This window comes from Coregonus lavaretus, assembly GCF_964263955.1.
Source record: "Coregonus lavaretus genome assembly, chromosome: 18".
Classification (NCBI taxonomy): Eukaryota; Metazoa; Chordata; class Actinopteri; order Salmoniformes; family Salmonidae; genus Coregonus; species Coregonus lavaretus.
In genome coordinates, this window is record NC_140005.1 from 35,363,592 (window position 1) to 35,381,387 (window position 17,796).

General features: G+C 46.4%; 1 protein-coding gene across 1 annotated transcript in view; it reads left to right on the forward strand.

Moving 5' to 3' along the window:
- The window catches only part of kiaa0586 (KIAA0586 ortholog), a 100,404-nt gene that overhangs the window by 59,198 nt on the left and 23,410 nt on the right, over positions 1-17,796 (forward strand). Inside the window, exons 17-29 of the mRNA XM_084182429.1 lie at positions 3,277-3,464; positions 3,601-3,717; positions 6,904-6,981; positions 8,896-9,083; positions 9,270-9,391; positions 11,438-11,622; positions 11,820-11,988; positions 12,272-12,434; positions 12,885-13,159; positions 13,335-13,411; positions 13,562-13,687; positions 14,065-14,275; positions 16,371-16,525. Of these exons, the coding sequence (XP_084038555.1) occupies positions 3,277-3,464; positions 3,601-3,717; positions 6,904-6,981; positions 8,896-9,083; positions 9,270-9,391; positions 11,438-11,622; positions 11,820-11,988; positions 12,272-12,434; positions 12,885-13,159; positions 13,335-13,411; positions 13,562-13,687; positions 14,065-14,275; positions 16,371-16,525 (2,054 nt within the window). The remainder of the gene's footprint in view (positions 1-3,276; positions 3,465-3,600; positions 3,718-6,903; positions 6,982-8,895; positions 9,084-9,269; positions 9,392-11,437; positions 11,623-11,819; positions 11,989-12,271; positions 12,435-12,884; positions 13,160-13,334; positions 13,412-13,561; positions 13,688-14,064; positions 14,276-16,370; positions 16,526-17,796) is intronic.

Here is a 17,796-nt window from a genome sequence, read left to right on the forward strand (position 1 = left end):
CCCTCTCTCTAATTCCAAAGCTCTATTTGAATAAACTACAGGTAGAACCTGGCTCTCTCATTTTTTGAGGAGCTGCATCTGATTGACTACTTTCTCAAAAGTAATTTCGCTTATTAAAATCTTTTGGGATAGCGAGTGTTTTGAAATGATACAAGATAGCATTTTCCTTTTCTTGAATGATAATGACCTCATCTAAACTTCTCGAAACATTTGTTGAATTTGTATCATTATTTTGAGAAATATGTTTCTTTTATTTTTGCTTCAAAACGTATGATTATATCCTCTCTGAAATATCAGCACCTCCACACACAAAAAGCTAAATGAGCAATTCTGATAGGAACTACAGTAATAACCTGTAATTGGCCAGCAGCCGAGTAAAATTAATGATGCGTCGTATCCGAAATGGAATCAAATAGAATTAAATCAAATATTTTTGTTCAAACAGCGGGAGGTCATTTGTCTCTTGTCTCCTGTCTGCTTTGTTGACCTCAAGTGCTGGTGGGTTTTTTCAGACAGAGAGAACAAAAGAAATCCGGTAATAGCATCTGCAATGCGGTGTCTCTCTCATTACTGTGTTTGAGAGAGGGAGAAGTTCCTTTACTCTCTAATACAGACTCATTCTCATTTGTTAGTGGGACACACACACACTTGTTAGTGTTGGGGCTTATTTGGGAGTGTCTTGATGGTTCCCTCTCAAGGACAATAAAGGCCAATTTATCAGTGTGTCTGTCTGCATGGGGGTTTGGCAGATTCCTACCACCGCAGCATTGTAATGCAGTCCCATAGTAAAACTGTCTAGCTGTAATGCAGTCTAAAATCTGAATCTATAAGTCTGGGTAGTGGCTAATTCTGATAATTACTTTCTCCTATAGCAGCACATAATCAATATTATACATGTGTACTACATGCAACTCCCTAGTTAAACACAATTAACTTTCTTATGGTGTTTCTATATCCATGGTATCACCATATCTATGTAGGACTTCCTATTTCAGATGTAGGTGTATCATTTGAATGCTCTTGGCGGCATTGAGACGGTGAACCCAGTGCAGCCAGTCAGAGTAGAGTACCCTGTACGTACCATGTAGGGATCCTGCCTAACTAAGGCTTTTTTTCTCCCAATTTTTTTGGGGCGGATTTTGTTTATAGATTTTATTGTTTTCAGGATTGTATTGTTTACAGTCGGAAGGTAGAGAGGGAGACCGAGAGTAGGGACAGAGGGCAAGTGTGGTCTGGAGTCTACAGCACTACCACTAGACCAGACTCTGCCACTCCTAAATAACTCATCCTGAGATTAAAGTAGACCATGAATAACTGATGAGGATGGTAACTTAGTATGTCTGGAAGGGGCTAGGACTGGGAGAGCAGAGCAGAGCAGTCGGTCTGAGTGTGTGTGTGTGTGTGTTAGCTAGTCAGAGACCATGTGTCACGTTGTGAGGGTATAGATTAGAGCTGGCCTAATTCTTCTTCTCTGGCTGTGAATCCCCGGGGAGGGTGGAGGCCTCCAGGAGCCTGCCAACCCTTTCATCTGCTGCAGATGCTCCCACTCCCACTCTCACTCCCTCCGACACACAGAGGCACAGCTCAGGACAGCCAGCTAGCGCGCTCTCTCTCTCTCTCTCTCTCTCTCTCTATTTCTCTCTCTCACTCCCTCTCTCACACACACACACACTTAACACAATTAACACTGCAGGGCAGTTTGCCCTCCCCTGCAAGCCTGTTTTAGGAAGTTGTGCAAGAAGAAGTTTCTGGGATTTGCAGTCAAGGTGTAAAAGAAGTAGCCTCATCCCATTGTGTATGTGCTGTGCTGGAGACAAGTCTTCTATCAGAGTGGTTGGTCAGACACATTGGAATCTGTGTGCTGCTTTTCTTACTCGTGAACCCCGTAGTGTATCTCTGTACAGCAGCAAGGCCACACTTCCCTACAATCACTCCACACACTGAGTTCTTTGTTTCCCATCTCGTGCATGTTGTTGGTCACTGGGTTTGAATACCAACATTCTGCCTCAGTTCATCTGTTCCTTGTTTCTCATTATCTGTTATTTTGGCTTTGTGCTCCTTCCAGTTCTATTTAAATTCAGCCAGTCTTGGGACGAGGAGGACGACTGCAAATTAGCTGGGATGGTTTTCCTATACTGCCAGCCGTTACACAACCGACCAAACCTTCCCACGTGTTTTCCATAAAAAATACTTGCGCATTCCAAATGATTCAGAGCCACTAGCTCTGAATTAACTAACAAAAAAAGAAGCCACCCTTTTGGATGTCCTTCAGCCAAATGATGGAAATCATAAAGCTTATGTTTCCCCAGCTACGGGCTCAGGGCTGGATAAACAGCTTTCTGTAGTCCGCTCTGCTCTGAGCAGATTTAGGTTAATGTAATCCTGTGTGTTACATTACGGTGGTGGTGGTGGTGGTTGGGGTGGACTGCATGTCCACGTCTCTTAATAACTTAATAGGAGGAACTCATCAACAGAAGCCTTCACCAACGAGTCCAATAACAAATTATACAACCTAACTACACTCTGTCTGAACTTATTAGCTAGCTAGTTTTCCCCCAACTCCTCCTCACCAAACAGATGCCAATCTTTGCGAGCGCCGAGCAGAGCGGGTAGAGTGGGCAGCGTCCCAGGTTGGCAGATGTGTGGAGGACAAAAGAGTGATGCATGAGAGTTATTATTTAGGATGTCGTTTACAGCCCTCCTCCTCCCACAACGAAACAGAACAGCAGCTCAGGAGAAATAAGAGCCAGGTGTGCTCACTGTGTTTGGTGCTTTCCACAGGCAGAGAGAGCCAGCCGTGGGAGGAGAGCAGCTCTCCTGTTAGTACGCCCAGCACGTAATGCTCTTCACTGTTCACTACCCCATGTTGTGTAAATACGGTTGAGATATTATCTGCTCTGCACCAAGGGGATATACTCTATGAGCTGGACGGGAGAGACAGAGAGTGGAGGGGAGAGAGGGAGAGAGAGAGACGTACCCCTCTCTCTGCTCAAGTGCATCTAGCTGCGATATTAAAGCCCCCCTTTGCATGTATCATCATGCGCTAGTACCTGAAACAATAAGCAACTGCTTTTTTTTCCCTTGGTGACTTTTCTTTTACGATAGCTCAGTGCCATGATATAACCAACCACCAGTGTTTATTAGTATTGCCTAGACACTTACCAGTAAATACCTCTTCAGCATACTATATTAGTTTGATGTTAGTGTCTGCTGTCTCTGTGTTTTGTGTGTCTAATTGAGTCAGTATTTGACAAGTCTTCCTCTCTCTACTTCCAGGCCAGCCCAGAGTGGATGGATTGGCCCCGCAGCCCTCCCGTGTCCTCATCAGTGACCGGCCAGTGATGGTGACCACCTCCATGCCCCCGTCCCCACCCAGACCGGCCCCTGCCCCCCGCAAACCCACTGTGGCCATCCTAGAGATGGTGTCTGGTCCTAGGAGAAGACAACCACAGCTCCAAGTGCAAGTAAGGGTAGCCTCATCAGTCAGCCTCAATATCTGCCTGGTTGTGGACGATCATCCCAAATGTAATGGCATCGTTGTGTGGACTGTGTAGTCTATATTTTAATCATGCATCTGAAATCTCTCTCTGGATGCATCAGGTTCAGCCCAGTGTGAATATCGAACCCCTCACGCCAACTCCAACCCCCAGCCTGAGCCCAGCTCCCTTTCCATCAGCACCACCTCCTCCTGCTGCTGTCCTATCTCCAGACATACCGGTACAGTACAGTAACACCCCAATGACATGCGTCAACTCAATTTGAAATGTGCCGTACTTTTCTCCCCCCACCCACCCCCTAGCCACCCCCTAGCCACCCCCTAGCCACCCCCTAGCCACCCCCTAGCCAGCTACATGAAGGCCCAATATTATGCAGTAATGGGCTCAGCCTCAAAAACATCCATCAATCAGCATCTAGACCAGGCCAGTGAAACGTGTGGTTGTACTACGGTGTGCAGCCAGGACTGCACTCAGCCAGGACTGCACTCAGCCCTCCTGTGTGTCTGGCTCAGCCCTCCTTTCCACACTCCCCAGGACAAAAGACGACCCCCTGCTTGCCCCTGCCCCCAGACCGGGACTCCCTTCTTGCTGAGTCCACAGACTGGGGTACAAAAGGAGCATTGAGTGAGAGGTGTAACAGTATCCGTATGGGAGTGGTCCCAGGGCTGGGGCTGGGGTTGGGGTTGTCCGTGCCTGCCGTGATGCCTGCTCTGTTCTGTAGACACCAGTGTTTCTTGCCTGCTAACGTTTCCACAGGAGCGTCCCAAATGGCACCCTCTTCCCTATGTAGAGCTCTACTTTTGACCAGAGCCCTATACACTATATAGGGAATAGGTTGCCATTTGGGACACACAACAGTCTCTCCCAGACTGTGTGATTCATGACGCCGCTAGCCTTCCTCAGTAATGTTTCCATGCTGGACTGGCTGTGATGTGTGTTGTGGGCAGAGGGCCTATAATGTCTCCCATATAGCAGCTGGTGGCAGACCATTCAGGGGATATACTGTAGTTGGCTGTTTGGCCATCTGAGCTTGGCCCTGCTCCAGACCACGGGGGCTGCTGATGGCTTATAGGAGAGATTCATTTGCTGGGTTTTTCTCTTCATGCAGCACAGCACATTTTTTGCAATGAGATGTGTGTGTGTGCAATGGTGTGTTGCTTCCACGTAAGTATTTATATCATGTCTGCATGGAGTGAGTGTGTGTGGAAGTGAATGTATAATACAACTCACAGGAGGCTGGTGGCACCTTAATTGGGGAGGACGGGCTCGTGGTAAAGGCTGGAGCGGAGTAGGTGGAATGGTATCAAATACACCAAACACATGGTTTCCAGGTCTTTGATGCCATTCTATTCGCTCCGTTCCATCCATTATTATGAGTCGTCCTCTACTCGGCAGCCTCCACTGTTAAGTTTGTGGTGGAGCCTGCCAGGCTGCAGTGCTGCTCACACTTAAAGGCCCCGGCCACTCACTCACTCTTACAAATTCAACTCTGCACCAGTCAGGTAGGCACACATGGTTGCCTGGCAACGGATGTGGGTTATCAATCTCTGTGCTTGCACTGGGAGTCAGTCGATGCGAGGACAAAGCAGTGATGTAGAGCTATGGCTGATGCCTGACTGCTATGGCTGATGCCTGACTGCTATGGCTGATGCCTGACTGCTGCAATGAGCCTCATTCCTAGCCAACATCCTTCCTCCTCCTCACAATACTGCTTCAGTCACATACCAGTTATGCTGATTGCAGCTTTGGTTATGTCCTAGAATTGCTGAAAGATTCCCGGAGTCTGCTATCCAGTTTTCGCTGGTGGGCTAAATGTGTTCTCATTCCTATCACCCTCCTGGCAGTAATGTCTTTGTCATAAGCACTCCTTCAGTTGAGTCATGTCTTGCTATGTACTTGATATTCTAGCATTCCACACTGTCTGAGGGCTACTTTCGAGAGATTAAAAATGTTTGTTCCGCTCCGCTGTTCTTTGGTTATCTGTTTAGTTTAGAACACTGTAGGCCTGTATTTGTTATTTTTCTATGAACTCTAGCATCCTGAGCAGTTGAGTGTGTATTTTAAGTGTGTGCGCGTTTGTGTTACACATTTTGCTATTTTTCTTCCTCCATCTCACTGAAGTAGTGAATCACCTGGCCAATATTGGCCTGATCTGTACGGTCCATCTCTCACCCCATCCCCCATCGCTTTCTTTTCTGACTCTTTCTCTCTCACCACCTCTCTCGCCCTCACTCTCCCTCTAGTCTCTCCCCCCCCCCCTCTCTCGCTCTCTCTCGCTCTGTGCTGACTGAGTGGAATGCTAATGTGTTGGTGTGGTTCTGTGCCTCTCTCTCTGCAACACTCTGCCCTCCAAGTCCTGGAGCTTTATCTGCAGCCGCAGTCCACAACAAACACTGCAGCTCTCAGTTCTCTAACACTCACTCCTCTACTGCCACAGATGGCCCAATACAACACAGACGGCCCAATACAACACAGACGGCCCAATACAACACAGACAACACAGCACATAAATAGTTGCACTGGTAACAAACAAACTCAGCATTAGCACAATGGTTTTCCTTTTAATGACCAAATTCCTTACCAGGTAGCCTAATAGCACCTCTCAATCAAATGGTGTCAGTCTGTTCAAAGTCAACCTTCTACTACTTGGTATATTACTGGCATGCTGCAAGGGGAGTCAATGGGAAATTAATCAAGTGTTTGAACCAAGCATGTTTTTGTGTGTGTTTACCACAGCAACTAGTGCATATGTCCCATGTATCACAGGCCTCTCAATCAGTCTTGGCAGTGTTTTCTGCTGAATACAGAGGCTTGGCTTCCCTGTAACCCTGTGCTGACAGTATGTGAATAAACCCGGCCCAACACTGTGGTTTCAGTCTGAGACAGGGTGAGGTCATTAAACTAATGTATTCAACTTTCCAACTTGATTCATGGCCCTCTCAGACCACACTACATGAGGTGAGTGCACTGTATGTAGGGAACAATCATGAACACTGCTGAATGGTGCTAGTATTGTTGCCTCCTGCTACCATGCTGAAATAAATCATTGAGCTTGGAGAAGAGTTGTATTTTTCCTATTATAGATTCACCATTTGGAGGGGCGGCCCATTGTGTTGGATTGATTGGTTGTACTTTATAAATAAAAAGCAGGATGAATTGAACTCGCTTCATAATTGACTCTCTCTCCCAGGGTGTTGTTTATTGTTTACGGTCAATAGCCATACACAAATCTTAGAATGTCACCACAACCCTATCAATAATAATTGGTTTTCCAGGCATTTGTCATCTTCTAGCATGAACTGCAGGTCTGCCATAGCTGGGGGAAATGAGTGCTAATTCTCTTTTTGCCCCCATAGTTAGACACGGGTTAAATAAGGAATATAATCTATCCATCCTCTTATTGCAGAGTGTGGAGGAAACGCATGATGATGAGGAGAGTGTTTTCCCAGGAACACATTTCCTGGAGGTTGCTGACATTGCCCAGGTAGAGTCCATTAGAAAATCCATTTGCGCGTCTGTGTCTGTGCGTGCGTGACCAGTCCTGAGTGTGTGGGAAGTATGTGGTATCTGAGTCACCGGCTCAAGGGCATCAAGAAATCAGGTCCGCTGCTTCCAACACTTTTAACCCCTCCTTCTCCCTTGACGTTCACCCCATTGGAAGGCTGATTGAAATATTGTAAAAGGAATAGATTATTATCTGATTTTCATACAGCGTGTCACCTTTGCATGCCAATGAGATAATCAGAGCAGTGCCACAGAGCTTTTTGAGTTTCTCCTCACTTCTACGCATCTAAAAATAAAAAATAAAATAAAACATTTTCTAATCATCATAAATGGATGTTAATTTAATTAAATCTCTCGTCAATAATAGGCCTACGTGTTTTCACCATCTATTGTAATGGCTGTTGTATGTTCTCTTCTTTGTTTGATGCACCGTCTTTCTTTAGCAGCCCTCCACAGTGGCTTCGCTAGGAATTTGTATATTATGTAAACATACATCCCCTCAATCAGCAAATCCACACAAAGCCATAAGCTTTCCATATTCACCGCTAACAAGCATCCAAAGCAGCACTGCAGCAAATCGGCCATTAAGGCAGGTTCCTCGCGGTCATACAAGGGCAAATAGTTAGTTAACATAGAAATGCTCCTGCTGTCATGATTGTGTAAGGAGGCTTAGGAGAACAACAGGCTTCATAGCTGTCAGAAAGAAAGAAAGATATTGGAATAAAAAGGGGGTTTGAATTGAAGAACATCTCTGGTTCCACAGTGCCCTCTTTTGGTCGGGAAGTGAACTACATTCTCAGACAAGGCCGATTGAAATGTAGCTTTGTGTGGATTTGATATGCAATGGAAATAATGTTAGGAGAGGGAGTTTTACATATGGTAGAAAATTGTGTCCCAAATGGCACCCTATTCCCTACATAGTGCACTACTTTTGACCAGAGCCCTACATAGTGAGTATGGTGCCATTTGGGATGGGGAAGTAGAGTTCAGTTGCTGCCTGATGCTGTCTTAGTTACTCAGTCCTCCCTCTCATTGTTTCAAATGGTGGTAATTTGGATCAGAGATATTGTTCCAATAAGTAACGCACACACTTCCAAAACAGTTAACGCTGTAAAAGTTTTAATTTGATCTGGAACAATTGCCCATAATTAAGCTATTTTTTAAAATTGCAATCTTTTCCTACAGTCCCTCTTTAACGTCTCCCAACAACCTAATAAAGTGTTGTGTTTTTAAAACTCCATCAAAACAATGCATCCAGTCCAAAAAAGAGAGGTCATGAAACACGGGCTGACTCTGTTGTGTTTCACAACCCTGTATAGACGCCAGCAACTAGAGTGTCCCCACTTCCAAACGCCTCAGCCCTAACAGTATTTAGCTATTTATTTATTTAAATGTTTTGACGAAGCAGAAACCTTCAAACAGTATCCTTTTGGCAGGCAAACCCCACTTTCCCTCTCTCGTCTCTCTCTCGTTCTCTCTCTCTCTCGTTCTCTCTCTCTCTCTCTCTCTCTCTCTCTCGTTCTCTCTCTCGCTCGTTCTCTCTCTCGTTCTCTCTCTCTCTCTCTCTCTCTCTCTCTCTCTCTCTCTCTCTCTCTCTCTCTCTCTCTCTCTCTCTCTCTCTCTCTCTCTCTCTCTCTCTCTCTCTCTCTCTCTCCACTGGAAATGAGATAGAAGAGCCAGCTTGACGCAGCCTTCCCTGTCTTTACTGCCAAAGAATCTGAAAGTAATGCAAACCAGTGACCTAAACGGACACCATAAAGCCAGAGCAAAGAATCTAAAACCCCAAATCACATTTTCGTCTTAACCTTTCGGGCCTCCAATCCTACTACTAGTGTATCCATCTAGCGTTCCCCACCCATCTTTTTCCTACAATTAAAATGTATTTTTCCATCAGGATCCAGAGGAGGAGGCGGAGGAGCTCCATAATGGTCCTATAGAACTCAACGGTCTGGCCTCTCCTCCTACTGCAATGTACCATGGCCCTGTGTTCCCCTGCTACCCTGCAGAGCCCTTACCACCCCCAGACCCTGTCCTCAGCTCCATCCAACACAGAGAGACCCTGGAGAACAGGCTGGTTGACTGGTGAGGAGGATAGCATTATGTCACGCAGTGGAGCTGAACACAGTTTTGAATGCAGAATACACACGCCACATTCCAATATCCCTACTGGTGTACTACTTGGAATACCAAATTCATGCCAACAGGCAATGTAGAGTTCACGATCAACATAAAGGGAGATAGTTAGAAGTAACTGGTTTGTTTGTTCAGGGTGGAGCAGCAGCTGATGGCCAGGATGATCTCAGAGATGTACCAACCCCCTCTAGCTGACCCCGCCCAGAACCAGAGCCCTTCCCACTCCGAGCCAGAGGACAGTGCTACCTCTGACATCGGTGAGAACTGGGACTGGTTACATTGTATACTGTACCTTAATCGCATGATGACCATTAACCCGACTCCCTTACAGCACTAGTTCGATGTGGCTAACTTGTCATGCTAACCCTTACTGTAACTTGCCACATATTCATGATGATGAAAAATGCATCATATGATGCAAAACGCTTCATCCTGATGATGTGGCAAGTTACAATTTGCTTTTTGAATATCTTATATCTTGAAAACTTTATTGCTGACATGTAAAACATTTTTAGACTGTATCTGAGCGTTGTGCCAGTAACCGAAAGGTTGCTGGTTCTAATCCCCGAGCCAACTAGGTGAAAAATCTGTCGATGTGCCCTTGAGCAAGGCACTTAACCCTAATTGCTCCTGTAAGTCGCTCTGGATAAGAGCGTCTGCTAAATGACTAAAATGTAAATGTAAATGTAAACTAATGAACAAAAATGCCAAAAGATAGTTTTTGAGTGGATTATTCCTTTAATCCCAAGGTCTAGTCCTGGTCGTGTCAACCCCATGCTTGTGGAGCTGAGCCCAGCCAGCAATGATGCATTACAGCATAGCTGTGTCCTGGAAGATTCTGGTAGCCACTTTCCTCAGGAAATTTGTGTGTGGGGCTATGTGGTACAGGGACTGTGTCAGTGGGGCTCTGTGGTAGCATTGTGAGTGCTGTTGACCTTCCGATGACATGTTAAACACTACTTAAAGCTCAACGGCTTTGTCAAGCCACCAACCACAATCCTCATGTTCAGGAATTCCAAAATGTCCCTCAGGCTTTTAAATAATGAGCTCAAATGGGGTTCATATACATGCTGAGATATTGACTGACATTTAAACCGAATAGATTAACTATACATCATTTCCTTGGTTCAAGTAGCTGACCTTCCTTTGGTGTTGAACCAGAGCAATGTAGCTGGGCTGTTTATAACTCCATGCATTTTACGTTTACATTTGACATTTTAGTCATTTAGCAGACGCTTTTATCCAGAGCGACTTACAGTTAGTGCATTCATCTTAAGATAGCTAGGTGGGACAACCACATATCACAGGCATAGAAAGTAGATTTTTCCTCAATAACGTAGCTATCAGTAGAGTAAGAGCTAGAAGGGAGAAGAGCTTAGACTGGGCTGAGCGGGAGCTGCCCTCCCGTAGGGGTGGGAGGGCCAAGAGATCTGAGGTGGCAGAACGGAGTGCTCGGGTTGGGGTGTAGGGTTTGAGCAAAGCCTGAAGGTAGGGAGGGGCAGTTCCTCTTGCTGCTCTGTAGGTAAGCACCATGGTCTTGCAGTGGATGCGAGATTCGACTGGAAGCCAGTGGAGTGTGCGGAGGAGCGGGGTGAGATGAGAGAACATGCCTCATTGAAATGTATGCCTCATGGTTTCTTTGAGTGCGAGCTGTCTGTCGTGATGGAAAAAGACATGTCGAAGCCCAATACGATAATACAGTTTCTCATTAAATCATTGATTTCTCTTTCTCATTTCTCAGCTCTGCTTCTCCTTGCCCGCCGCTGCTACGGATTGCAGTCAGAACACCTAAGCGAGGCAGTGGCAGCAAAGTTAGCGGGCCATTGATTCAGGGTGTATCCCAAATGGCACCCTATTCCCTTTATAGTGCACCCTTTATACTGCGCTATATAGGTAATAGGGTGACATTTGGGATGTTGCCTCACACTCTCATCTAGTAGAAAGATCAATGATGTATCACATTTGCAGATGAGGCCTCCAGTCAGTGATCACTGGAGGGTTGTCAGCACTTTTTCCACTGACTCTGCTACTTCCCTCTAGACAGAACAGTAAGAAGAATGAGGGGAATACTGCTGGGGTTCTTTCGTGCAATATAAACCCAGCTATTGGATGTGAACTATTCTTTAAAAAATGTGTTACAATTATCTAGTATGCGAAGATGGGTATACCAGAATAGTAGATGTTCAGTAGTGAGAATCCATTTTGAAACATTGTGTCTGTCCAATAAGAACACAGATTTAGGTTTTCTGTTGCAAAATGCTCTGCTACGATGTGCCCTACTGAACATACCCCTGTGGTTCCAGTGGAGGCTGCGGGTGGAGAGGGCCTACAGCTGTTTGTGGATGCCAGTGTTCCTGTGGACACAGAGCTGATCAGACAGTATGTGAACGAGGCGCTGGCAGAGACCATAGCCCTGATGCTGGGACAGAGAGAGGGACAGGAGAGACCTGTAGCACCAGCCAAGCCTCAGGGTCTTCCGCCACAGGAGGTACTGTGTACAGTCAATCAATCAAGAAATCAGTCTTTACTGTATTAATCTGGACATTTGTTGTGCAATGTGAACAATATATATATATTTTGAAATAGTATTTCTAATCTAACATTTACACTGAGTTATTTGTTCCTTTTTATACAGTGTTTTATTGTATTTGTATTCTTTCTTTCCACATCGTGTTGCTGTTGTAGGAGCCCTTGGTGCCAACCCCAGTGCCCACCCCAGAGCCCAGTATTAGTCCTGGGCCCCCCAGCAGAGGCCTGTCACCCCTTGCCACCCCACAGGCTTCAGAGCAGGGGACCCCCCTTCAGTCACCCAGAGAGCCCCAGCCTCCGGAGCCCCACACCTCTACACCTGCAGGTCTGATGACATAGTTACTGTATCTCCATTACACAATCATACTCTGCGGACCCCTTCTGCAGTCCATAGTATTAGTAATTGAGTGGTCCATGACTATGGACCAGAGCTTTTCATGGTCATGTGACCTGATAAGGGAAAACTCAGGGCCCTAGTTATAGGCAAGGACCTAGAGTTTTTCTTGTGCAGGTCACGTGGTCAGGAAAAACTTGGGCCTATCCATGATAGATTGACCCCCAGTCGATCCAATGAGATGCTGAACATTTCTGTTCCACTTTGATCTCAGACCCGGAGCTAATAGTGACCCCCGTCACCACTCCAGCCCCCTCTCTCCTGGTGGTGTCTCCACCCTCTGGCCCTGCCGGACCCTGGGGAGAGGCATCGCTGCCCCTGGCTGAGGAGCAACCCCACAGCCCTGCAGAGGAGCAGGAGGAGCACAACAAGCCACTGTGAGTCTGTCTGTCTGTCTGTCTGCTGATTCTACTGTCCGTTTGTCTGACTGAACGTCTGTCTGCCAGCCTATCTGTCTGTCTTTCTGAATGGTGGAACTGCGTGGGGACCTCCCTCAGAAGACAATGAGGGTACATAGTGGATAGTGTAGGATGTACTGCTTGGTGTGGTTGTATTGTACCACAGCTCCCCCTGCTGTCAGGAGATTACAATGCAGTTAGAGTTACAAAGATAGCACACAGGCATGTAACATAGATGGTTATTGGTTTTAACCTGACCGAGTACCACTAATCTCACCTTTCTCTCTCTCTCTCTCTCTCTCTCTCTCTCTCTCTCTCTCTCTCTCTCTCTCTCTCTCTCTCTCTCTCTCTCTCTCTCTCTCTCTCTTTTTTCTTTCTTTCTCTCTCTCTTTACCTCCCTCCCTCCCTCCGTTTTCTCTCTTTCTACAGAGTGATGTCAGTGGCTGAGGAGGAACCTGTCAGTGTGCCTCCAATCCCACCTGTAACCTCCAGCCCCCAGACCATGCTTCCCCGCTCCCCTACCCCACCACCCCCACCTCCACCTGGGCCTCAGACCCCCTCCTCTCCCTCCTCCTCCTCCTCGTCATCGTCGGAGAGTAGCAGCAGTGGCAGTAGTTCCACAGTCACTGGGACAGACACGGCTGCTAGACACATCTCAGAGGGAGAGCTGCTCCTCAGCTATAGCCAGGCGGCAGCAGCACGAGGTGAGATGGATCGACAACACACCTCAACACATACACACACACACACACACATCACTCAGACGTCAGGTGGTCTACAAAAGGCCATTCATTCCTAAGATTGTAAAATCCATAGTCATCATAGTGTGATTATTATCATGTCAAACCCATCGATGCCTTTTCATTTGTTTCCTTCCAGCCTTTGAGGAGGAAGGCTTCTATGTTCCCTATCTGATCAACAGCTTCTCCAGCTCCCTGCAGGAGGTCCAGGACATGGTGAGTGGCACAGTGTCCACTGCTTTTCTTTTACTAGCACTGACTGTTATTCCCTCCAGTCTAGCAATGACGATTTGACGTGAAACCAAATGTGAAAATGGCTCCCATTCATAGCAAACATGCTAACCATTTATTTTCTGTGTCTCTCAGGATTACGACCCTCCCAGTGAGGGTCAGGTCAGGAGGCCTGTCATCCCGGCCTACCACGACCCCATCCTGTCTCTATTGGCTAAGATGGACCAGGGGGTCGTCACCCAGACACGCCCTGACCCGGAGGTAACTATCAGACTACGGCACTGCTCTGTACATACTGGAACCTTCTGTTGTCACTACTGTCCACAATTCTACTTGTATTGAATACCTGTCTGATATTTTTCCTGTTGTGACATTATAATGCCTCTAGGTGGCAGGTTTTCCCCACTTGTCAATGCATGCCAAAATGTAAGGCGACCTTATTGTGTTTGTGCATAGCATTTATGCAAGGAAATACAATGTAAGCAAAAGCTTTGGCACAGTGTACATAAATACTGGGCAAGCAAACAGCCAAGGCATTAAGCCCTTGCAGTGCAGGGTCATGTTCAGAAAGGCAGACCATAGTAAAATGTTTTGCAAAAGCTTAGTGAGCTGTGACTGCTGTGTCCCCCAATCCCCAGGGGTCCTGGGAGGAGGAGGGAGAGGAGGAGGGAGAGGTCAGCGAAGGCCAGAGACCCAGACTGCATCCTGCAGGGGAGAGGCTAGTGACTGGACACCCCCTCACTGTCCAGCCCAGGAACAGGACAGTGACCAGGACGGGGACAGAGCCTCACCCCAACACCAGACAGGGACGCATTTCCTCCCCAGGACAGCTCACCCTGCAGTCAGCAGGTAGAACTGGAAACACAAGTCAATGTTTCTCTTTCCATTCTACCTCTGTTCCACCTGCCTAAAGGAGTTTGGGGTATACATGTGTTGGATTCAAATGACAAAAGATGTTGCCTTTTTAAAACTCTGGACCAGAACCCACAAACGACAGGCTTAAGGCCGGACTTCTCTATCTCATTATCATAAAAGGATATGTGTATGAGGAGGGGGACTAGAGATGCAGGACAGCTGTAAGGGGACACAGGGAAGAGAAGAGGGGAGGAGAAAGAGAGGAGAGGGGGAATAGAGTTGTTGGCACCACAGAACAGAGCCACAGTGCTGATAGACTGAGTTATCCTCAGTCATAGGGGAAATCAGACAGCCTGGATTCTCCATCAGGCGCTGCTGGGAGCACAGAGAGGCCAGGCCAGGCCAGCGGAAACCACTGCTGCTGCCTCTTAGGGGGACTGTGTGTGTCTGTGCGTCGCCTGCCTTCCAGATACAGTATGTAATAATGTAATACATTGAATTTATACAGGACTATTCTAGGACCCGAAGACGCTTTACAATACTACTAGAACACAGAACAAGAAATGACAAATAAAGACAAAAAGAAGTGGGATAAGGGTTCTTAAAAAGTTGATGATGATTCTCATGATATAGTGGTGATCATAACCATGTATGGCAGGGGAACTAGAGAGATTGTCCTACGTTTCCCAGTCCTGGTACGTTAACCATAATGTCCACTCTTAACTAGGTCTCTTCTCATAAAAACTCAGCACTTATCAGTGTTTGACACCCTGCATACTGGTGTGTCAGCTAATACAAATATCCAGTTTAGAGCTGGATGGAAAAGCGTGAAATTAATACTCTAATATTTACTTAGTGGTCGAAAAGCAACATGCGATTCTGTTACGGTTGTCGGTCACATGTTGTGAATGCTCCTCTGTGTTCACATGGCTCTTTAGACACTGTGTCTAAGTTATGCGTCCACTCAGACAGAAGAACCTCATAGCAGATTCCTAGCCTCTTCCTGTGTTGGCCAAAACCAATATTTACCCAACTCAAAATCAACTCGACCCACGGTAAAAAAAAGCTCCAATGTTGCTTGGAGACCAGACCAGAGAGAAGGGGAGGGGGGGACCCTGCAATCCAAGCAGCAAAGACAGGACTATATTAATGACAGAGGAAGAACTCAAAGCAATTTTGTTTTCCACTCAAACTGGGGCTGGTTGGAACAGGGCCCAATGGACTATATAGGGTGCAATTTGGGATGCACACTATATTTAAGCAATAAGGCCTGAGGGGGTGTGGTATATGGCCAATATACCATAGCTAATGGCTGTTCTTAAGCACGACGCAACGCGGAGTACCTGGACACATCTCTTAGCCGTGGTATATTGGCCATATATCACAAACCACCGAGGTGCCTGATCGCTATTATAAACTGGTTACCAACGTAATTAGAGCAGTAAAAACAAGTGTTTTGTCATACCCATGGTATACAGTCTGATATACCACGGCTTTCAGCCAATCAGCATTCAGGGCTCGAACCACCAGGTTTATAATTACATTTTAATCATTTAGGAGACACTCTTATCAAGAGCAATTAGGGTTAAGTGCCTTACTCAAGGGAACATCGACAGATTATTCACCTAGTCGGCTAAGGATTTCGAACCCAACGACCTTACAGTTACTGGCCCAACGCTCTTAACCGCTAGGCTATTTGTCCCCCCTAGGGCAGCTCTTGACACCAACAGACTGGGGACTCAATTACAAAATCACTGAGCTGACACAGAGCCTGTAAAACGGTTTGACAACCCCTTTGTTGTGGCTTATCCTGAAAAGCATCTCAAACCCCATGTTATGGCTAGAGAAACCATTGTTTGTGTGGCTTTGTGTCATCTGGGAACACTTTCACCCTGCAACGCCTTGTGTTTGGACGTGTGAGAGCATTTGAAACGACAGGGCTTCCTCTCCATTCGAGGCTGCGCTGCATGGGCACCAGTTATTGATGCAATAATTCATGAAATTCTAAATTATACTGTATATCTCTATTAGTGGGGAAATGATAGCTAGGCTTGGATAATAAAGAATGAAAGTGTGTGTGTTTCTACAGATGTTACAGACGCAACGAGCTTCCAGGACACTCAGCGGCCAGTTGACATCAGAGACCTGGATGTGGAGCCGGAGATGCCATATCAGCCTCCTCAGCCTGACACCTCAATGTCACCTCCACCGATGGAGGGCTCAGTCTCCCACAGTGCACCACAGGCAAGCGTTACACATTTATGCTGTACACAGCATCTGCTCTGACGCGCGCACGCACGCACACACACACATACACACACACACACACACAGTCTTGCGCAGCTAACTTTGTGGGGACATACAATTCAGTCCCATTCAGAATCATATTTTCCCTAACCCCTAAACCTAAGCCGTACCCTAACCTTAACCCTAACCCTAACCCTAACCTTAACCCAAAAACCTAACCTTAAACCTAAACCTAACCCTAACCCTAAAACTAACCCTATCTCCTAACCCTAATTCTAACCTTATCCTAAATCCCCTAGAAATAGCATTTGACCTTGTGGGGACAACAAAATGTCCCCAGTTGGTCAAATTTCTCTTGGTTTACTATTCTTGTGGGGACTTCTGGTCCCCACAAGTATAGTTAAACACGTCCACACACACACACACACACACACACACACACACACACACACACACACACACACACACACACAGAGAGAGAGAGACCTGGCTCTTAGTCTTTCATACTGTGTTATTCTTGGCAGCTAGGTAGGTGAGGATAAGGTTCCACCATGTTGTGTTTCTGTTAAAGATATAGTTGATTTGAGGACACTTGCACAAGGGAAGAGTCTCTTTCAACAGCTGTAGTGAGGATGAGCCAATGTGCTGGGCACCCAAGATAAATGGCAGCCTAACCTCTTAGTATTGATAATCTTCTTGCATATCAACTTGGCTCATAGGACAATACAGAGAGTACAGCCATGCCTGTGGAGATGATTTGTACTGAGTCCCATATGAAGGATCAGGAGGATTTACTATTCCCTATTTAGTGCAATAGGGTGCTATTGAGGACGAGCCTTTATCTTCAATGAAACTGGTGCAGATGTCCTCCTGTGTGAATCATTGGCTGGCTGCAGCAGCCTCCATACAGAATTGTCTGTTGTTGAGTGTTGACAGTGACAAACGACAATCTCCACATGCGCCGAATACAACAGGTGTAGACTTTACTGGGAAATGCTTGCTTACTAGCCCTTCCCAATGATGCAGAGTTTCAAAAATATATATATAATAAACATACATCAATATAATGTCCTCCTTTTGTTCCGCTATTCTGAACCAGAAAAGCAAAGTGGACTCTTTAGTTGTGTGTTGACACATGAAACACACTCATCAGTCGGGATATCAGATCTGGATGTAGCCTATGTGTGTGCTTGGGGATTACTCTTCCTAAATGGAGACATCGAAACAATGTGTTTGACTGTTGTTGTCCCATTGGCTTCCTCCTCTGC